The sequence below is a fragment of the Leucopleurus acutus genome (assembly GCF_964270905.1).
Source record: "Leucopleurus acutus genome assembly, chromosome: 8".
NCBI classification, from domain to species: Eukaryota; Metazoa; Chordata; class Mammalia; order Artiodactyla; family Delphinidae; genus Leucopleurus; species Leucopleurus acutus.
Window position 1 is genome coordinate 22,782,779 of NC_139151.1, and position 23,833 is coordinate 22,806,611.

At 35.9% G+C, this 23,833-nt stretch overlaps 1 protein-coding gene across 1 annotated transcript in view; it reads left to right on the top strand.

Annotated features, from left to right (window-relative positions):
- The window catches only part of RDX (radixin), a 75,464-nt gene that overhangs the window by 7,657 nt on the left and 43,974 nt on the right, over nucleotides 1-23,833 (top strand). Inside the window, exons 2-3 of the mRNA XM_082845166.1 lie at nucleotides 5,993-6,063; nucleotides 20,265-20,348. Of these exons, the coding sequence (XP_082701292.1) occupies nucleotides 6,052-6,063; nucleotides 20,265-20,348 (96 nt within the window). The 5' untranslated portion in view covers nucleotides 5,993-6,051. The remainder of the gene's footprint in view (nucleotides 1-5,992; nucleotides 6,064-20,264; nucleotides 20,349-23,833) is intronic.

The following is a 23,833-nucleotide window of genomic DNA, read 5'->3' on the forward strand; positions in this document are numbered from 1 at the left end:
TCTTAAGAGTAAAATTAGGTAGCCTGGTATAAATTATTGAAGCATCACTGTAGGCCCAGTATGGACAGACTTAACACCTGTTTTACCACCTGACAGGTGAGGAGAGTCTGTTGTTGTGTCACTGACTAATAGAGCTCAAGGTGTTAAGCGTGAGGCTGTTTTTTCCATTGTACTGCAGAAAAGAGGCTGTTTTAAGGGTCACCCTCAGAGTTAAAGGACAAAGAGAATGTTTTATGTGAATATTTCATCTGAGAAATGTGGCACTGTGTTTAAGTACGTATTCATACGTTTTCTGGAAATGGGATATATATATGCTGGTGGCATCTCTTAATACTGCTTGCCGTGACTGTGCTTCATTGGTTCTGTGGGAGTCAGTGTGGAAAAGAGGTAGGGTAAGACCACTTTAAGAAAATTAGGAAGAGTGGGGAGGAAGGAGTAAATTTTGTTTCAATAATTATTTATTATGAGGGTAGAGGGGAGAAGAGTTGATATTTATTATACATCTTTGATATACAGCGATTTAGGTGATTATATGGTGTCATTTCTTTAGAGAAGAAAAGAAGGCACCGAAACACAGTTTTCAAGATGAACCAGTTAGAGGTACAAACTCAGGACATATATCTAGGTACCTTGGCTTTTCATGTGACATTTTATTAAATTGTCCATTCTACTACTAACAGATGCCATTTTTAAGGAAAAAAATATGCTAATACAATCAAAGGAGGACTAGAAATGTACTATTGAGGTTAAATAATATTATCGTGATATAAATATTTTTTAATGATCACTAAATTCGCTAAAAACTTAGGTTTTAACTACATTTATACACAGCTTCATCCTAAAAAATTTAAGGTAGAATTCTTATGTATGTCATGAGATCTTATGCATGAACTGATATATAGACAATTTAGTGAAATATATTTTTAAAATTCTTACCTGATTTTTAAAATTAGTAACTTAACAAAAATAAGACCCTGATTAGTATTAAGTGCTCAGTTCTGTATATCCAAATATCCTTTGTAAGGGTACCTGTTTTTTTACTTTTCACTTATCCTTATGTAAATGTTGACACAGTTTGTCCCCCTTGTTATCACATAATTTCAGCATTAATTGTGATTTTGATTTTAATCATTGGCTGTTATAATATCTTTGTACTGCTGAGAACATCTTGGTACAGATTACTTTGTTTTATATTTATTTATTTGTGGTATATTTAGGAGAGAACACTGGTCTGAAAATACACATTTTTAGAAGCTTCTTTTAGAAGTCAACTGTATCCTTATTTGCAAAGGCTTTTTGTTAGGCCCCTCACTTCCCCACAGTTCATATAGATCATTTAGTCTTGTTGGAGATTTTAAAAGCTTAATGTGTATAAACTTGGTTTTGTATATGTTGGCCTGGGATATATTTGTACTTTTCACCAGAGCACTCATATTAAACCTAAAACTTTAATGTGGATTATTTTGCTTGAAAGGTCCTTTTCTATAGAGTATAACTTGAAGTAACTCTAATATAGAAAACTAGGATAAATTATTTCTTAAAGGAAAAGGAAAAAACTCTACCTTTATTTAGTTCCAGTATTTGAGTGATACAAAACTTAAGAAATTCTGCAAAACCTGACATACATGATGCTTATTTACCTGCCTAGCTGGTCCTATGTTTGATGAGTACTCTTTCTGTAATTTGAGTGCTGTAACTTAGTTTATAGTCTGGCATCCAGTTAGTGTTCACTTTTTCCCTTTGTTCTTCCTTACCAGTGAGAGATGGCACAGGAAGGGCAGAGCAGCCAAATGGTTTAGCAAACAAGAATGATCAGTACATGAGCAAGCTCTCTTGAGTATCTGCTAACTTCTCTAGGGTGTAGCCATGGGGCCTGATATGGTAATGGAATGCTAAATCAAGAAGGTAATGTAAAAATTGATCTAGGACAATTAAAATTCCTGGTACTGTACGCTTGTAGGAGCAAACCTGAAATACCTCTATAGGGAGACATAGACAGCTCAGGGCTTGCAGGAATCCCACACTGGGGAGTGAGTGGGTTAGAGACATGAGACTTCTGTCCAAAATTACCAACTCCATAAAGAAATAAGTCATAATGAACTGGAAATAGAAAATTTTATAGTGACATAAACATTATAGGGGTAAAAGGAGGATTCAATACAAATTATAAAATAGGAGTAAAAGTAGGATTCAGTACATATTATAAAATAGTAGAGCATTAAAGTTTTTTTTGAAAGACCAAAAGTGAATTTCTAGAAATTAAAATATATAATCACTGAAAATTTAAACTAGTGCACAGGTAAACCATTAAGAACACTTAGTGAGTGGAGGAATGTTGAAGAGAGGTAAATAGAGGGAAAATGTGAAAGAGTAGGCATGGATTGGAGAATAAGATATCCAGTATGTATCTAATAAGAATTGCTGAATGGGAGAGACAATGGCTAATAATTTTCCAGAATTTAAGAAAAGCATGAGTCTTCAGAATAAGGACGCTTACCAAATCTTGAACAAGATAAATAAAAGCAAATCTGAAGAACACACACACACATACACACACACAAAATCTCAAAGGAAAGCAGAGAGAAAAGGCATATTACCTCAGAGAAATTAGTTAAATTGCCAGCAGACTTCTCCTCATCAGTAACAGATGCCAGAAGAAAACTAATACCTTCCAAATGCTGAAGGAGTAACAGTTACTTTAGAATTCTATATGCAATTAAATTACTACTTAATGAAAAAAGGAAATATTCATTAGATATAATAATTCTAAACCTTTTCTCAATAACATAGCCTAAAAGCATATAAATTAAAAACTGGCAATTTATAAGAAGAAATTAACATCCACAATCTGAGTTGGGAAAATTCAATACATTTTTTCTCAATTTGATTAACTAGACTAAACTTTGAGAGTAGAGAGGCTATAAACAAAACATTAAATACTTACTCTGGCTTGATCTAACTTATCAGACGCAAAACATACATTATTTTCATTTATAGCTGGGAAAATCAAAAAGAAATGAGGGCTTCCCTGGTGGCTCAGTGGTTGAGAGTCCACCTGCCGATGCAGGGGACACGTGTTCGTGCCCTGGTCCGGGAAGATCTCACATGCCGCGGAGCAGCTGGGCCCGTGAGCCATGGCCGCTGAGTCTGCACGTCCGGAGCCTGTGCTCCACAATGGGAGAGGCCACAACAGTGAGAGGCCCGTGTACTACAAAAAAAAAAAAGAAATGAAACTGACCAAGCACAAAACATAAAGGAAATCTTAATGAATTCTTTGACTAGAGTATATAGTAAACTTAGAAATAAATAATAAATAATAAATAATAAAAAGCACTCTGCCCCCAGGCCTCTGACCATTCTATTTGAAAATTTAAAACTTATTAGCAGTGAGTAGAAATCATAATTGGAAACTGAAACACCTAGAGCTAAACAGTAATGAAAAAATATATAAAAACCTATGTGGGAAGCCACTAAAGTGATACTTAGAAAAATAGTGGAGTTTTTTTTTTTTGGAGTTTTAAATATAAGGTATTTTTTCCCAAAATTATTCCCTCCAAAAGGAGATTTATATTTGTTTCATAGGAACTGTCTCATTGCAAGATGTTCTCTTTCTCTTGAGCATGGAAGTACTATTTAAGAAAGGCACATTGACCTGAAATGCCTTTACTACATGTCAGTTTGGAAAGCTCATGGAGCTCATCTGATAAGTGATTTAAGTGAAAAAAAGAGGCTAAGAAGTCTAGAGGAGATCTGGTTTTAAGTCACTTAAAAATAACACATCTAGTTATACTGTGGATATTAAAATATATTCCAACAATACAAATAGGAAAAAATAACGTCCTACTAATGTTTTCTATAAATGGGTAATTGTGGCTTGGGATAAAAATGTTAATTTTAGTGATAGATTCAAAAAGTACTTTATGTAATCTGGAAAATTTACTGTGATTCAGAAGTTTGATATAGATGCTCATGTCTGGTGTGTGAGGAATTTAGATTATTTTACATAATCAGATGATAATTACTTGAAAATAGTCTCACTGGCAAAATAGGGAGATCATTTCATGTTTGGAATTACCTTATGGTGGGACATTTTTAGTTTGTGACCTTAATGCATGTTATTAGAAAAAAAGATTGGAAATTACTTAGGTAAACTTTCAATTTCAGGGATTAGAATATGAGCCTCAGAGTAAAAGCCAATTAATGAGAAGAAAAATGATGAGAAAAAGGACAGAAATTAACAAAACAAAAATAAAAGAAACAAGAAGATCAACAAAACTGAAAGCTGGTTTTTAGACCAATAAATGAAGCAAACTTCTGGCAAGATTAATCAAGCAAAAGCTAAGGCAAAAATTAACAGTATTAGGAATGGAAAGGGGATCATAACTGTAGATGTAGTAGAGATATAAAAAAAATCATGAGAGAATACTATGAATAACTTTATAGAAATATGTCACCAAAACTTGCGGAAAAAGCAGATTTGACTGTGGGGTGTAGGGATTTAAGCCATGTTTTAGCCATGTTGTATTTGAGGTATCATTTAGATATTGAGCAAGCCAAGTTAGCCAAGCAAGTCTGGAGATACAGATTTGGGAGTTACTAGTTTATAAATGATGTAAAAGGTTGGTTTTTGAGGCTGTTTTAAGACCTGAGATGAATTTGATAGTAGGGGTGAAAAGAGGATTTAGAAGTGGAAGATAGGACTGAAGTACAGTTAGGTTCATGAAGGTAGGTGATTGTAGGTAGGGAATATTTATCTATCATTTCCTAGCTAAGAGTTAGGAAATGAGGAATTTAATACTTCTAACTGAATTTCATAGCCCATTGTATTAGATGAGAAATTTCTCTTGATGCAGTTCCCTGTATGGGGAGAGGTTCATTGACATGTGATTGGCTAAAATTTAGAGAAACGACCTTACTTTGATCCTTTGTTTTTATTTCAATTTGGAGAATTTTCAGTTTTATTAATAATAGTATCTTAAAAAGCAATTGATAATATATTTTTAAAATACAAAAGTAATTCTATATTAATTTAGTTGATAGTGTAATGAATAAAATTTCTTGGCAAAGATATTACTTATATAAGCTGATTTTCAGGTAATTAATATATTTCTTACTATAGGTTTTCAAATTGGAATGATAATCATTTTTTTCTGGACAACTAAATGGTTAAAAATGTTACATCTTTTGGTAGGTTTGTAGGGGGAAAATCCAATTTTGTTAGATGTTTGTGAGAACATTTACCCTGAAATAGTCCATTGTTTTTCCTGGATTAAGATTTACTTCTTTTGCCTGAGCGTGAGAATATATAATTTAACATTGGTCTTCAGGACAATTCTGTATTTCCGTGAAGACCATTAGCTTGCTGATGAGTAGCATGCAGATTACTAGTGTGCAGACTATGGCTGTTTTATCTACCTTAGGTGAAAAAGTTACTCTTAATGTTATTTGTCTCTACTTGGACTTTTAAATTTTCAAGGAGGAAAAATAATTTTCTTTAAAAAGTTATCTTTTTATAGTTTACATTAATCAGTATTTACTTTTTTGTCTTTGGCAGTACAGAAGAAAGGTTGAGAAGTGTTCCTGAATTCATTTCTTTAGAATCTGAATCTATCTGTTCTCTTCTTTGCCGTCCCTCTTCTCTACCAGTCTGGGTATAGGGGCAAACTTGACTCAGAAAGAGAAAGCATTTGGCCCTTAGTAATCTTTCCTTTGCTATGTGTTGTCTGTAATTAAATTAAAACTTTTAGTTGATGATTGAGATGCTTTATACTATGTTATTTGAGATGTGTGCTGTTTTAAATCACAGATATAAGTATTTTAAAAGAATGTGAATAATAGAAGACATTGAAAATTAGAATAAAATGAGCTCCATGTTAATTGTAACATTTTAAAATGTTAGTTTAAAGTTTTCTTTATACAAATTATATTGTTAAGCAAAAATATTACTATATAAAAAGATAATAGATCAATTATGCTTTCTTTTCTTTAACAGAAGAACAGAATTCATAAAAGTGAAGAATTTTTAAAGAGGGTGACAAAAAGAGAAGGAAAATGCCGAAACCAGTAAGTGTATTTTATTACTTCTGACACTGCTTACTTAATAAAATATCAGTGGCATTAAGGTCCTTTCGAAACAAGGCAAAGTATTATGGTAGAGTTTTGGGGGGAAAAAAAGCACTGATATTACTGTTGTTTGCTTTAGATTAATGTGGCTAGAGTATGGTGTTATGTGGGCCAGTGATGAAGAGGTTTAGGTGACACTGTAATTAAGATTACTACAGGTTGTGGGGTCAAACTTAGTTCTTATCCTTGCCCTGCCACTTAACCTGACTGACCTTTGTTAGATTAGTTCAATCTCTCCAATTCTTAATTTCTTCACATATAAAATGGAGATATAATTAGTTACTTACTGGAGAGTCTGGTGAGGATTAGAAGATCCTGGTACATATACATTCAGTGCTTAGTAAAAAGTAACTTAGTGTTAAACAGGAGAAAATAATGAGAGGTCAGAAGGATCCATGCAGTATTAATTTTCTCATAATTCTAGCTTTGATGCTAGTGATACCAGTGCTGATATTATATATAGTCCTAGATTTTTGATTTAATGGTATATATGTGATCATTTTATTAAGTTTTATAATTCTATAATTTGTGACTAAGGTTTATTCTTTTATCTTATGATAAATGTACTTTTCTTCATCTAACAAAATCGGGGATTTTTTTTTCAAGAATTTTTCGGCCAGTTATCTTTTTAAGAAAATCATTGGTTGTGGTTATTTGAATTTTCTGGCATGAATGTCACTTTCGAATTACTTTTAAACATTTAGCAGGTAAAAAAGTGCATTGTTGGAGGGAGAGAAGAATAAAAGGAAGTGAAAGGCATAATCAATACAAAGCAAGAATTAAATTTTTCTATTTGCAGATGACATAATTATGTAAATAACCTGGAATTTACAAAACAACTATTAGAACTAATAACAGAATTTAGCAAGACTGTTGGACATAAGGTTATATTTTTAAAAAATCAGTTTTCTGTTTTATATACTAGCAGCAAAATTCAAAAAATGAAATAATTCCATTTGTAATAGCATTGAAAACATAAAGTATTTAGGAATAACTTTACAGAGGCTGTACAAGATCTCTATGCCGAAAACTTATAAGTACTTAAAAAGACCAAAATATATACAAAAATAAACGTTGGTCATAGATATGTCTAGAAAATTACTACAATGTCTGTTGTCCCCAAATATATTGATAGATTAAATGTAATTCTAATCAGTTGCATCCCTTTGGTTAAAATTGACTAGCTGATTATAAAATGTTTATGGAAGAGCCAAAACTTATGTGGAATAGCTAAAGCAATAGCTAGTGGGAAGCAGCCGCATAGCACAGGGAGATCAGCTCGGTGCTCTGTGACCACCTAGAGGCGTGGGATAGGGAGGGTGGGAGGGAGACGCAAGAGGGAGGGGATATGGGGATATATTTATACATGTACCTGATTCACTTTGTTGTACAGCAGAAACTAAGAAAGCATTGTAAAGCAATTATACTCCAATAAAGATGTTAAAAAAAAAAGAAAAGGGTGGGGCTTCCCTGATGGCACAGTGGTTAGAAGTCCGCCTGCCAGTGCGGGGACACAGGTTTGAGCCCTAGTCCGGGAAGATCCCCCATGCCGCGGAGGAACCAAGCCGATGCGTGACAACTACTGAGCCTGAGCTCTAGAGCCTGTGAGCCACAACTACTGAAGCCCGCGTGCCTAGAGCCCGTGCTCCACAACAAGAGAGACCACCACAGTGAGAGGCCCTCACATTGCAATGAAGAGTAGCCCCCACTCACTGCAGCCAGAGAAACGACCTCACGCAGCAACAAAGACCCAGCACAGCCAAAAATAAATAAATAAATTTATTTAAAAAATAAATTAAAAAAAAAACAAGGGTGGAGCACTTATACTCCTGGATTTCAACACTTATTTTCAGGCAACAAAAATAAGACAGTGTGGCATTAAAATATTAGATAATAGGATCAGTGGAACAAATATACATCTCCACACACAAGGTTGTCACACAATTCAATGGGGAAATTAAATTCTTTTCAAGAAATGATGTTGGAACAAAGAGTTATCCATACAGAAAAATACGAATCTTGACTCTTATATCACAGTTTACACAAACAACTAACTCTGAATGGATCACAGGCCTAAATTAACAGGCCCAAACTATAAAACTTCTAGAAAAAAATAGAAAACATTTTTGCAGTCATGGTGTAGGCAAAGATTTCTTTGATGGTACACAGAAAGTTTGAAGCATTAAAAAAAAAATTGAACATCAAAATTAAAAAGTTTGCTATTTGGAGAAAGGAGCCCACGTTTCCGTAGAGCAGAAACTCCTGGCTCGGGGTATCGTCCCTCTGCCGTCACGGAACTGCCCCGGAGCCTGAGGGGAGGCGGCCTCCCTGAGGCTGCCAGCTCTGGAGGGGCCCCAGTGGCCGAAGCCACGACAGTCGTGGGGACCGCGGGCAGGCCATGTGTATGAAAGTCTCTTGGTGCTGCAGCCAGGAGTCAGTGCTGTGCCTCTGAGGTGGGAGAGCCAACGTTAGGACACTGGTCCACAGGAGACCTCCCAGCTCCACGTAATTTCACACAGCGAAAATCTCCCAGAGATCTCCATCTCAACACCAACACCCAGCTTCACTCAATGACCAGCAAGCTACAGTTCTGGACACCCTATGCCAAACAACTAGCAAGACAGGAACACAAACCCACCCATTAGCAGAGAGGCTGCCTAAAATCATAATAAGTCCACAGACACCCCAAAACACACCACCAGACGTGGAGCTGCCCACCAGAAAGACAAGATCCAGCCTCATCCACGAGAACACAGGCACTAGTCACCTCCACCAGGAAGCCTACACAACCCACTGAACCAACTTTAGCCACTGGGGACAGACACCAAAAACAACGGTAACTACGAACCTACAGCCTGCAAAAAGGAGACCCCAAACACAGTAAGATAAGCAAAATGAGAAGACAGAAAAACACAGCAGATGAAGGAGCAAGATAAAAACCCACCAGACCTAACAAATGAAGAGGAAATAGGCAATCTACCTGAAAACGAATTCAGAATAATTATAGTAAAGATGATCCAAAATCTTGGAAATAGAATAGAGAAAATGCAAGAAACATTTAACAAGGACCTAGAAGAAGTAACGATGAAACAAGCAACGATGAACAACACAATAAATAAAATTAAAAATACTCTAGAAGGGATCAATAGCAGAATAACTGAGGCAGAAGAGCGAATAAGTGACCTGGAAGATAAAATAGTGGAAATAACGATTGCAGAGCAGAATAAAGAAAAAAGAATGAAAAGAACTGAGGACAGTCTCAGAGACCTCTGGGACAACATTAAACGTACCAACATTCGAATTATAAGGGTTCCAGAAGAAGAAGAGAAAAAGAAAGGGACTGAGAAAATATTTGAAGAGATTATAGTTGAAAACTTTGCTAATATGGGAAAGGAAATAGTTAAGTCCAGGAAGCACAGAGAGTCCCATACAGGATAACTCCAAGGAGAAACACGGTAAGACACATATTAATCAAACTGTCAAAAATTAAATACAAAGAAAACGTATTAAAAGCAGCAAGGGAAAACCAACAAATAACACACAAGGGAATCTCCATAAGGTTAACAGCTGATCTTTCAGCAGAAACTCTGCAAGCCAGAAGGGACTGGCAAGACATATTTAAAGTGATGAAGGAGAAAAACCTACGACCAAGATTACTCTACCCAGCAAGGATCTCATTCAGATTTGATGGAGAAATTAAAACCTTTACAGACAAGCAAAAGCTGAGAGAGTTCAGCACCACCAAACCAGCATTACAACAAATGCTAAAGGATCTTCTCTAGGCAAGAAACACAAGAGAAGGAAAAGACCTACAATAACAAACCCAAAACAATTAAGAAAATGGGAATAGGAACATACATATCGATAATTACCTTAAATGTAAATGGATTAAAGGCTCCCATCAAAAGACACAGACTGGCTGAATGGATACAAAAATAAGACGCATATATATGTTGTCTACAAGAGACCCACTTCAGACCTAGAGACACATACAGATTGAAATTAAGGGGATGGAAAAAGATATTCCGTGCAAATGGAAACCAAAAGAAAGCTGGAGTAGCAATTCTCATATCAGACAAAATAGACTTTAAAATAAAGACTATTAGAAGAGACAAAGAAGGACACTACATAATGATCAAGGGGTCGACCCAAGAAGAAGATATAAAAATTGTAAATATTTATGCACCCAACATAGGAACACCTCAATACATAAGACAAATACTAACATTCATAAAAGGGGAAATCGACAGTAACACATTCATAGTAGGGGACTTTAACACCCCACTTTCACCAATGGACAGATCATCCAAAATGAAAATAAATAAGGAAACACAAACTTTAAATGATACATTAAACAAGATGGACTTAATTGATATTTATAGGATATTCCATCAAAAAAACAACAGAATACACATTTTTCTCAAGTGCTCATAGAACATTCTCCAGGATAGATCATATCTTGGGTCACAAATCAAGCCTTGTTAAATTTAAGAAAATTGAAATCGTATCAAGTATCTTTTCTGACCACAACGCTTTGAGACTAGATATCAATTACAGGAAAAGATCTGTAAAAAATACAAACACATGGAGGCTAAACAACACACTAGTTAATAATGAAGTGATCACTGAAGAAATCAAAGAGGAAATCAAAAAATAACTAGAAACAAATGACAATGGAGACACGACGACCCAAAACCTATGGGATGCAGCAAAAGCAGTTCTAAGAGGGAAGTTTATAACAATACAATCCTACCTTAAGAAACAGGAAACATCTCAAATAAACAACCTAACCTTGCACCTAAAGCCGTTAGAGAAAGAAGAACCAAGGAACCCCAAAGGTAGCAGAAGGAAGGAAATCATAAAGATTACATCAGAAATAAATGAAGGAAACGGTAGCAAAGATCAGTAAAACTAAAAGCTGGTTCTTTGAGAAGATAAACAAATTGATAAACCATTAGCCAGACTCATCAAGAAAAAAAGGGAGAAGACTCAAATCAATAGAATTAGAAATGAAAAAGGAGAAGTAACAACTGACACTGCAGAAATACAAAAGATTGTGAGAGATTACTACAACCAACTCTATGCCAATAAAATGGACAACCTGGAAGAAATGGACAAATTCTTAGAAATGCACAACCTGCCAAGACTGAATCAGGAAGAAATAGAAAATATGAACAGACCAATCACAAGCAGTGAGATTGAAACTGTGATTAAAAATCTTCCAAGAAACAGAAGCCCAGGACCAGATGGCTTCACAGGCGAATTCTATCAAACATTTAGAGAAGAGTTAACACCTATCCTTCTCAAACTCTTCCAAAATATAGCAGAGGGAGGAACACTCCCAAACTCATTCTACGAGGCCACCATCAATCACCCTGATACCAAAACCAGGCAAGGATGTCACAAAGAAAGAAAACTACAGGCCAATATCACTGATGAACATAGATGCAAAAATCCTTAACAAAATACTAGCAAATAGAATCCAACAGCACATTTAGAGAATCATACATCATGATCAAGTGGTGTTTATTTAAGGAAGGCGAGGATTCTTCAATATACGCAAATCAATCAATGTGATACACCATATTAACAAACTGAAGGAGAAAGACCATATGGTCATCTCAGTAGATGCAGAGAAAGCTTTCGACAAAATTCAGCACCCATTTATGATAAAAACTCTCCAGAAATTAGGCATAGAGGGAACTTCCCTCAACATAATAAAGGCCATATATGACAAACCGACAGCCAACATCATCCTCAATGGTGAAAAACTGAAAGCATTTCCACTAAGATGAGGAATAAGACAAGGTTGCCCACTCTTATTCAACATAGTTTTGGAAGTTTTAGCCACAGCAATCAGAGAAGAAAAGGAAATAAAAGGAATCCAAATTGGAAAAGAAGAAGTAAAGCTGTCACTGTTTGCAGATGACATGATACTATACATAGAGAATCCTAAAGATGCTACCAGAAAACTACTAGAGCTAATCAGTGAATTTGGTAAAGTAGCAGGATACAAAATTAATGCACAGAAATCTCTGGCATTCCTATACACTAATGATGCAAAACCTGAAAGTGAAATCAAGAAAACACTCCCATTTACCATTGCAACAAAAAGCATAAAATACCTAGGAATAAACCTACCTAAGTAGACAAAAGACCTGTATGCAGAAAATTATGACACTGATGAAAGGAATTAAAGATGATACAAATAGATGGAGAGATATACCATGTTCTTGGATTGGAAGAAGCAACATTGTGAAAATGACTCTACTACTGAAAGCAATCTACAAATTCAATGCAGTCCCTATCAAACTACCACTGGCGTTTTTCGCAGAACTAGAACAGAAAATTTCACAATTCGTATGGAAACCCAAAGACCCCGAATAGCCAAAGCAATCTTGAGAACGAAAAACGGAGCTGGAGAAATCAGGCTCCCTGACTTCAGACTATAGTACAAAGCTATTGTAATCAAGACAGTATGGTACTGGCACAGAAACAGAAATATAGATCAGTGGAACAGGATAGAAAGCCCAGAGATAAACCCACGCACATATGGTCACCTTATCTTTGATAAAGGAGGCAGGAATGTACAGTGTACAAAGGACAGCCTCTTCAATAAGTGGTGCTGGGAAAACTGGATAGCTACATGTAAAAGAATGAGATTAGAACACTCCCTAACACCATACACAAAAATCAGCTCAAAATGGATTAAAGACCTAAATGTAAGGCCAGAAACTATCAAACTCTTAGAGGAAAACATAGGCAGAACACTCTGTGACATAGATCACAGCAAGATCCTTTTTGACCCACCTCCTCCTAGAGAAATGGAAATAAAAACAAAAATAAACAAATGGGACCTAATGAAACTTCAAAGCTTTTGCACAGCAAAGGAAACCATAAACAAGACCAAAAGACAACCCTCAGAATGGGAGAAAGTATTTGCAAATGAAGCAACTGACAAAAGATTAATCTCCGAAATTTACAAGCAGCTCATTCAGCTCAATAACAAAAAAACAAACAACCCAATCCAAAAATGGACAGAAGACCTAAGTAGACATTTCTTCAAAGAAGATATACAGACTGCCAACAAACACATGAAAGAATGCTCAACATCATTAATCATTAGAGAAATGCAAATCAAAACTACAATGAGATATCATCTCCCACCGGTCAGAATGGCCATCATCAAAAAATCTACAAACAATAAATGCTGGAGAGGGTGTGGAGAAAAGGGAACACTCTTGCACTGCTGGTGGGAATATGAATTGGTACAGCCACTATGGGGAACAGTATGGAGGTTCCTTAAAAAACTACAAATAGAACTACCATATGACCCAGCAATCCCACTACTGGGCATATACCCTGAGGAAACCATAATTCAGAAAGAGTCATGTACCAAAATGTTCATTGCAGCTCTATTTACAATAGCCAGGAGATGGAAACAACCTAAGTGTCCATCATCGGATGAATGGATAAAGTAGATGTGTCACATATATACAATGGAATATTACTCAGCCATAAAAAGAAATGAAATTGAGTTTTTTGTAGTGAGGTGGATGTACCTAGAGTCTGTCATACAGAGTGAAGTAAGTCAGAAGGAGAAAGACAAATACTGTATGCCAACACATATATATATATATATGGAATCTAAGAAAAAGAAAATGTCATGAAGAACCTAGGGGTAAGACAGGAATAAAGACAGACCTACTAGAGAATGGACTTGAGGATATGGGGAGGGCGATGGATAAGCTATGACAAAGTGAGAGAGTGGCATGGACATTCATATACTACGAAACGTAAAATGGATAGCTAGTGGGAAGCAGCCGCATAGCACAGGGAGATCAGCTCGGTGCTTTGTTACCACCTAGAGGGGTGGGATAGGGAGGGTGGGAGGGAGGGAGACGCAAGAGGGAAGAGATATGGGAACATATGTATATGTATAACTGATTCACTTTGTTATAAAGCAGAAACTAACACACCATTGTAAAGCAATTATACTCCAATAAAGATGTTAAAAAAAATTATACCTCATTTAAGCCATTGAACCTAAAAAAAATAAAAAAATAAAATGGGTTAATCAAAAAAAATTTGCCATTTGAAAGACAACAATAAGAAAGTAAAAAGGCAAGGCGGATTGGGGGAAAATAATTGCAGTATGGCATTCTTTTAGAACTCAATAAGACAACCCAATTTTTAAAAAGTGGGCAAAAACTTTGAACATCTACTTCACAAAAGAAAATATATTAATAGCGAATAAGTAGTTGAAAATATCCTCAATATCTTTGGTTATCAGGGAAACATAAATTAAAAATACAGTGAGATTCCACTTTATATTTACCAGAGGAGCTATAATTAGACTGATAATACCTTGGCTGTAAGGATGTGGATCAACTAGAACTCTTATTTCTGATAGGAATGTGAAAGTTAAAAGTAGTTTGGAAAACTGTCTGAATAATTGAGTGGAGAACACTTATTTTTCCTAAGAGTAAGGATTAAAAATTATATATAAGGCTTCCCTGGTGGCGCAGTGGTTAGGAATCCGCCTGCCAACGCAGGGGACACAGGTTCGAGCCCTGGTCCAGGAAGATCCCACGTGCCGCGGAGTAGCTAAGCCCTTAGCCACAACTGCTGAGCCTTTGCTCTAGAGCCCGTAACTACTGAAGCATGCTCACTATTTATGACTAGGCTGAAAAGTGGCCTTATATCTGTCTCTTCTGTTCATGTTCTGTTGGTGAGACCTTAGTCACATAGCCATACCTAATTGCAAGAGACATTGAGAAATGTTCTTGTAGCTCAGTAGCCATGTCAAACGGTAATTCTGTTAGATTTTGGTGGTCAAACAGCAAGTAGTCTCTGCTACAATCATGGTTAGTTTTAAGGAGAAAAATCATATAATAAATTCAGAGCAGTTGCTAAAATTGAACAACTATTCATGATTTTAAAGTAAAAACCAATACTTCTTAAGCTAAGTATCGAAGAAAACCTATAACAAAAGTAATTCTTAATTTGCTTAACAGTGGAAGCTTTTCTTTTAAGATCGGGGACAAGACAAAATGTACACACTATCACTGCTGCTGTTCAACATTGAACAGAAAGCCTGTGCAGAAAAATTAAAAACTCTAGTACTGGAAAGGAAGAAACACTTTGAAGATGTTAAGGTATTTATTTATATCGGGTTGGCAAATTATAGCCCATAGGCCAAAGCCAGCCCACCACTTGTTTTTGTACAACCTTCAAGCTAAGAATGATGCTTACATTTTCAATGGTTGAAAAAAAAATCAAAAGAATAGTAATATTTCATGACTTGAAAATTATATGAAATTCAAATTTCAATGTCTATAAAGTTTTGTTGGAACACAGTATGCTCATTGTTAATTATCTATAACTGCTTTTCTGCTATAGCAGGAGAATTGAGTAGATGCAGCAGACAGTATGGTCTGCAAAGCCTGAAATATTCACTATTTGTACCTTTACAGAAAAAGTTTTCTGACACCTGGTTTATATAAATACAAGAATTTACATTTTAACAGTTGGCAAGGGAGCTGATAAAAGGATCAATATAAAAATCAATTGCATTTCTACAGAAGTAAAACCAGAAAAAATTTTGGAAAGATACTTCATCATATTTATGACCCTGTGTTTGAAACGCTTTAAGCTAGATGAGTTTCAGTAGTTGGAATTCTTTGGATTTTAGAAAGGTGAATATACAATGTATTATGTGCATAAGTAGTGTTATGAAATTTCCATCAAGGTCTGTTGCATCACATCCGTATTTCTATAGATCGGTGTGTGAATATCCATTTGAAGTGGGATAAATTAATTCACCAGGTGGACTTATTTCAATTGTTTTTGCTAGAAATTAGCTAATAAACTAGAGTTTTCAATGCATTTAGGATATCTTGGGATTATGAACCTATAATTATAATGGCTATAAAACCATAGGAGAAAGATATCTTAAATGATTAATATGATTTTTCTGGAGGAAATTATAAACATTTTTTAAAAAGATCTTAAAGAAGACCTAAATCAATGCATAGAAAGAACCATACACTTGGATAGTAAGAGTCAATATTGAAAAGATGTCATTTTTTACCCCAAGAGGCTGATGAATTTAGTGTAGTTCCAATTTAAATCATAATGTGGTGTTTTGAAAAATTTATAATTATATGTGGAGTCAAGAGCAAGAACAAAGAGACAAGAATAGCCAAAACAGTTCTGAAAATAATAAGGGATGACTTGCCATACCAGATATCAAGACTTATTTAAAGATACAGTAATTCAGACAATATGGTATTGGCAGAATAGTTCAATTGAACAGTACAACAGAATAGCACAAAATAAGACCCATACCTATGGACATTAGATTTGTGACAGTGCAGTCTTTGGAGAGTGAATGAAGTAATCAATATACATCATGTTTGGATGTTTAAAATCACTGTATTATTATCCCTCTGGGGATTAGGAAATGAAATTGGATTTCTACCTTAAATCATAAACAAAAATCATTGAAGACAAACTATGAAAAACAAAACTTTGATAGGAAATATAAGAATATCTTTATGACTCCAGACTAGGGAAGGATTTCTTTGCTTTTTTTAAAAAAAATTTTATTTTATATTGGGGTATAGTTGATTTACAGTGTTGTGTTAAAAATTTTCTTAAATATGGCAAAAAATTGATATCTGCATGTAAAACATTGATAAATTCAACATTAAAATTTTAAAAATGTTTATCATAGAGAGGGACTCTTCATAAAATAGAAGGGCAAGCTACAAACTAGTAGATTTCTTTGTAATGCAAGTAACTGACAAAGGATTAATATCTAGAATATATAAAGATCTCCCACATATGAGTAAGAAAAAGACAACCCAATAGAAAATAAGCAATACATGTGAACAGACATTGTGAAAGATGGGGAGACAGAGTGGTCAATAAGCATATTACTTTTCTATTGCTCTATAACAAATTATCACAAATTTGGTAGCTTGAAACAACACACATCTATTATCTCACAGTTTTATACGCTAGAAATATGGGATGGTATGAATGGGTTCTCTGCTCAGGGTCTCACTACCCTGAAGTCAAGGTGTAGCTCAACTGCATTCTCATCTGAAGTTTGGGGTTCTCTTTCAAGCTCATTCCTATCATTGGCACAATCCATTGCCTTGCAGAATGATCTATCCTTCTTTACTGGTGAATGAAGTCCCCATTTTCTTGCTAGCTGTTGGCCAGGGGTCTCTCTTAGTCCTAGAGTGTGGTGTGTGTGACAAGTCCTTTGCTCATGCCCCCTCCAATTCAGCAGTGGAGAACCTCTTTAATGTCAAAGTCCTCTCACACTTTAAATCTCTCTGACTTCTGCACCCAGTCAGAGAAAACTCTTTGCTTTTAAAGGAATCATGTGATTATCTCAGGCCCACCCACAATGATTTTCCTATCTTAAGGTCAACTGATTAGTAACCTTAAGTACATCTGCAAAATCCATTTTGTCTTGTAATGTTAACATAATCATGGGAGTAAGGTGGGGGTGGGGGCGAGGAGATCATGGGGGCTGTCTTAAAATTCTGCATATCACACATAAGAAAAAGTTCCCAACTTCATTAGGGATCAAGAACCTGCATATTAACACCATATTGAGATACCATTTTGTACCCACTAGATTGTTAAACATTAAAAAATCCGATTATATCCACTATTAGTGAAAATATAGAGCAGCAGGAATTATTATTTATGGGAGTGTAAATTGATACAATCATGTTGGAAGACAATTCAGCATTACATTGTAAAGTTGAAGCTATGCATACTTTATCACCCAGGAATTCTGAGTTATACTTCTAGAGAAACTCAGACACATGCACTAGGAGACATGTAGAGGAATGTTCATAGCAGTATTGTTCTTAATAACCAAAAAATTGGAAACAATTTAATGTCAATCGATAGGAAAATGGTAAATGAATTACTGTCTAGTCACATAAAGATGAATGAATTGCAACTACTCACAAAAACATCAGTGAATCTTAGAAATATAATTGTGAAAAGGCAAACTATAGTGTAGAAAAATTTTTGTTTAAACCTTTTATTGAAATAGAATATACATATGCAAAAGAATATATGTGTGTAGTTGATGAATTTTCATAAAATATACATATGTAATCATTGCCCACATCAAGAAGGACTTTATTAGCAAGTATTATACAATTTTAATACAGCTATGCAGCTAAAAATCAAAAACTAAACAATATTTTACATATAGATACCTACATTTGTGACAGAACTATTGTTTTTTAAAAAGCTAAGGGGATGACAAACACAAAATTTAGGTTAGTACTTACCTGTGGGCATTGGGGTCAGGGAATTCACAAAGAAGAAATACACTGGTGACATTTTTTGTCATTTCTAGTTTTTAAGTTGAATGGTAGATTTATGGGTAAAGGAGAACCTTTTCTTTGTTCAAAATGTTCTGACACCAAAAATGAAAACATTTTCTTTATTCAGAATGTTCTGATACCAAATGTGTGGGTTTTCCATACCAAGCAGTTCTCCAATTCTATGTGGATACCAGTTGTGTGTCCTGCAATTTAATTTGTTCTGACACAACTACCCAGAATTAGCGCAGACCCACCGGACTGCTCTGGACTTCTGAAGCAAATCACAGGTAGTGCAAGTGATTCACACTTCTGTCTAACTTGGCTAACTTTTGGGGATTCCCACGATCCCCTCTTCAGATTCTATAATTTGCTATATATAACAGCTCACAGAACTCAGGGAAACACTTTACTTACTATTACTAGTTAATATGAAGGGTACTATAAAGGATACAAATGAAACAGATGAAGAAGGTGAGGTCCAGAAGGGTCCCGAGTGAAGGAGTTTCTGTCTTTGTGGAGTTTGCAGTGCACCACCCTCTCAGCAGGAAGAAGCAGGGAAGCTCTCTGAACCCTTTCGTTTAGGGTTTTATGGAGGTTCCATTTCATAGGTGTGATTGATTAAATCATTGGACATTGATGATCAGCTCATTCCCCAGCCTTTCCCCTCCTGGGCAGTCGGGGTGGGTGTGTAAAAGGTTCAATCCTCTAATCATGTGATTGGTTTCTCTGGCTACCAGCCTCCATTCTGAAGCTATTAGGGCCTGTCTGGAGTCACCTCATTAACATAAACTCTATTATGGTTGAAAGGAGCTTATTATGAATAACAAAAGATCCTCCTCTCACATCTATCACTCAGGAAATTCCAGCGATTTTAGGAGCTCTGCCAGGAACCAGGATGAAGACCAAATATATATTTATTGTTATGTTACAGTGGGTTTTATTTTGTTATGCTTCATTGTCTATATATGTTACAAGTATTTTATGTGTATTAATATTTCCTAAAGGATTATTTTAAAGAAGGAGCTCTATAAGATTTTTTTGATTAGAGAAGGTATTTCAGATAAAAGTACATGTGTGGAGGTACATGTGGTTGTTAGCATGAGTAAGATGTAAGGGGAAATAAGTCTGATTTAGAGTTCTAATAGTGTGAGTTAAAAAGATAGGTTTTTACCATATCATGGTGAATTCTAGGTGAAGATGCTATTCTGGAGTAAAAATTATTTTGGTTAAGGCATGTTACGTTTTTGGTGAGATATCCAACTAGAAAGGTATTTACACCCAAAAATTGGAATTTAAAAAAGTTTAGCAAATAAAAGGCAATAGATGTATGGTTTTTATAAAGTGAAGAATAATACATTTGCAGTATAAATAAAACTAAATATTTGATTTTTATATTGAAAGAAATAGGGAATAGTGAATGACATTCAAAGAATTTGGAGTTATATCTCTGCCCTGCCATTTGATATCCATGTGTCCTTGGGCAAATGATGGAAACTTTTCTGTAGAAACGAACTTTTCTATAGAAATGCACATATCTCCTAGTATTGTTGCAGAGGCTAAATAAGAAAATGAAAAGCGCAGGTCCTCGTGCCTACTGTATGTTTTCAATAAATCAAAAACAAATATAAATAAATCAAACTATCACTTTAATAAAGAAAATATTAGGTACATTATAGAGTTGCTTTTTACTGCCTACATATGATACCACTTTATTTTATAAATCAGATAAAAGTATTTTCTCTTTTCTACTGATTTTCCCTTTGTTTTTTATTGCAGATCAATGTAAGAGTAACAACAATGGATGCTGAGCTGGAATTTGCCATTCAGCCCAACACAACTGGCAAACAGCTTTTTGACCAGGTATCATTTACCAAATAAAGTATGTAATTTTGACACCATAGTGTGGATGCTACTGCATACTTCTTTCTGTGTTTTTTTACCTTAACTTATAATGCAACAATGTAGCACTTGGAATATTTCACAGTACCTGTTCAAATGTCTTGAACAACTGTAGGGGATAGTTTTTCTCATTCCTAGATTTTGAGAGATAGGACTTTTTAAAAATAATTATTAGCAGGTATTTATTTAACATCTGTTATGCAAATCATTGTAACGAGGACTAAAAAGAATTCAGAGATATTCTCCAGGGCTTCCCTGGTGGCACAGTGGTTGAGAGTCTGCCTGCCGATGCAGGGGACACGGGTTCGTGCCCCGGTCCGGGAAGATCCCACATGCTGCGGAGCGGCTGGGCCCGTGAGCCATGGCCGCTGAGCCTGCGCGTCCGAAGCCTGTGCTCCGCAACGGGAGAGGCCACAACAGTGAGAGACCCGCGTACCGCAAATAAAAGAAGGAAAAAAAAAAAAGATATTCTCCATAGTCCATGAATGGAATAGGTGGAGATCCTAGACAGCGGGTGTAACCAAGCAATGGGCTTGTGTTCCCGCAGCACAGAAAGCCAAACTCTTGAAAGTGAGAGTTTGCAGCAAAGTAAGGGTTTATTTCAGGGCACCAAGCAAGGGAGTGGGAGACAAGTCTCAGATCCACTCCAACCTGGTCTTTGAGTTAGAGGGTGTTTTTAAAAGGGAAAGAACAAAGAAGCTGGGGTTAATCATCATCTTGTGACATTTTCTGTGACATTTCTTAATCGTAGAAGAAAGGATGTCTCTGGTTTATGATTTGCTAGCCAGGTGGTCCATGACTTGGTGGTCTGTTAGCTTATCTTGCCCTGGAGAAGTAAGCTGTACATTAATGATGATATCTGATGATACAACAGCAATTTTAGTACATTAATGATATCAACAACAGCAGTTTTGGTCATCTGACTCTGATTATTAGTGTTCATTTAGCACAGGATTAAGGTCAGAAGGGACAAGAAAGGGAATAAAGTTGGATAGAGAGGTTAATCCTAAACTCGGTTTTAGGGGAACTTGGTTTCAAGGGGATGGCAGGAGTAAAGGCACAGGCTATAAACAGGCACCTGACAGCAGTTTGATGTTGTCGGCTCATAATACGCTAGCCTGGAGTTAGAACGTGTTAAAGAACTTGGACTACTGATATTGTCTTTTTTTTTCTCACTCTTGAGAGCACATTTGAGCCACCTTGGGGAGCTTTCAAGAGGAAAAAAGAAAAGCAATGCTTGGAAACCACCTCTAGAGATTCTGTTAGTCTGGGACCTGCTCTAAACTATTAGTAGTTTTATTTAGGCTCCCTAGGTAATGCTGTATATAATGTTGTAAGTAATCAAGTTTCATTGAGAAAAAGAGGAATGAGATTGGTGACCAGAGGTCAAGTGGTTAAGAAGTGAATTGATTGCAAAAAGGAGGAAGGTAACTTTTACATAAACTTTTATTGATACATATGAGCAGGAAAGCAATAGTCTGTGATCAGGCTTACTATTGACCTTAGAATATGGGAGAGAGAGTTTCTGGCATTACAGCAATAAATAACATATTAGATAGCTACTGATCCAAAATATGATGAAATAGAATTTAAAAACTCCTGGGAAGTTGTTTCTTCTCTTGACAAAGTAGTAAACTTAATCTCTTGATTAGATAATTAATGAACTTGAACGCCCTGATAAAGTCTGTTTGGAAGATGAAAGGCTTTTTTTTGGTGTGAGTGAGCAAATTTTTAAGACAACAACATAGGAAGCTGCATGCACCATACGATATAGATATTTTACTTTTGTGAACTAATATTCACTTCTGTTGATTCTTCTAGGTCTCCTGTTTTGTAAATACATAGTCTGTCTTATTTGAATAAAAATGTAGATGCAGTTAGCATTTACTACTTCATAGCATATTGAAATGTTATTTATAGTGAGCAAAATGTTTTGTGTTAGTCAAAAATGAATCAGCAAGTGGGCCTTTTTGGTATTGGATAGTGAGAAATAAAATATTTGTTATTTTACTAAGCAGAATTGCTTTAGTTTGGACACGAGGGAAAATTAAATTACATTTATTATAATGCAGTAATATGTAGTAGTTGAAAAGTGTGGGCTCTGGAACCACACTGCCTGTAGTAGAATCCCAGCTGTAGCTCTTTGACTTCACACAAACAAATACTTTCTTTGCCTCATTTTTCTCATTTGTACAATTAGGATGATAATAACATTACTCCTTCAGAAGGTTTTTGTGAGAACTAATTGAGACTCTGTTTAAAGTACTAGAACAGTATTTGCTATACACATTTCATATTGTAATTGAAGAGGTCTAAATTAAAGAGTATTGTTATCTCGTATGGGCTCTCTCAGCAATTAATTCTTGTAGTCCCTGTTCTATTTCCTGATAATGAGAGCCAGAATGCTAGGATCTAAAAGCAGGCGTTTACCTTGGGTGTAGTGAGTATATGGGTGGGCTGTCAGGTCAGTAGGTTCAGGGTCAGGCCAGGAGCAGACCTAGGGGTAGGAGTTCTCTCAAATGAATCCACCTGTAACAAAACCTCACTTCTGATTAGGATGTCAGCTTGAGGCCATCTGCCCTGTGGAGGACTCTAGTTGAGTGCTTGAGGTCCTTTGGTTTGCTCCCTGCTGACTCTTTCTTCACTGGCCTCCTCTTCCAGCTTCTGCTTGTGGGATTAGAATAGTAATATCCCCAAGGAGTACTCAACATGATCTGTTAGGATGCAAGAAAAAATATTAAAATGTTTGTCTATATTTTTGTCTTTCCTCTTCCAAATTATTTTTAAAAAATATGCTAATATATTAGTGTGAGAGCATTGTATAACTTCTAAATAAATATACATATAATGTAGTTATGTGCCCAAGTATGTTTTTACTTGTAAGTTCATGATCTAAAGTTTCCTAGAACACTTTTAGAGGTAGGGAAAGATGGGGCCTCTTAAGGAATTTCACAACTGTGCTCTCATTTTTCCTGGTTTGTGTGTGATAGTCTGAAGTTCGCTAAGAGACTGTCCCTTGTGCCCCACTGTGGCAAATCCCCCTTTTACTTAGCATTGTGAATCACAAAAAGCCTAGAAACAGAAGCTGAAGCCTGCGCTTTGGTACACTTCTCTCTGCTGCTCTTGACATTTCCTACTCCTGCCACTCTGAGCTGGAATGTTTTCTGTGGAGCTGTTGGGACAACCTATCTTTTGCCAAAGTTGAATTATCTGGGGTTTCTTTTGTCCACATTAAAGTTTTGGTTGTGACTTCCCTGGTGGTGCTGTGGTTAAGAATCCACCTGCCAATGCAGGGGACACAGGTTTGATCCCTGGTCTGGGAAGATCCCACATGCCACGGAGCAACTAAGCCTGTGCACAGCTGCTGAGCCTGAGCGCCACAACTACTGGAGCCCACACTCTCTAGGATCCACGTGCTGCAACTACTGAGCTTGCGTGCTGCAAAT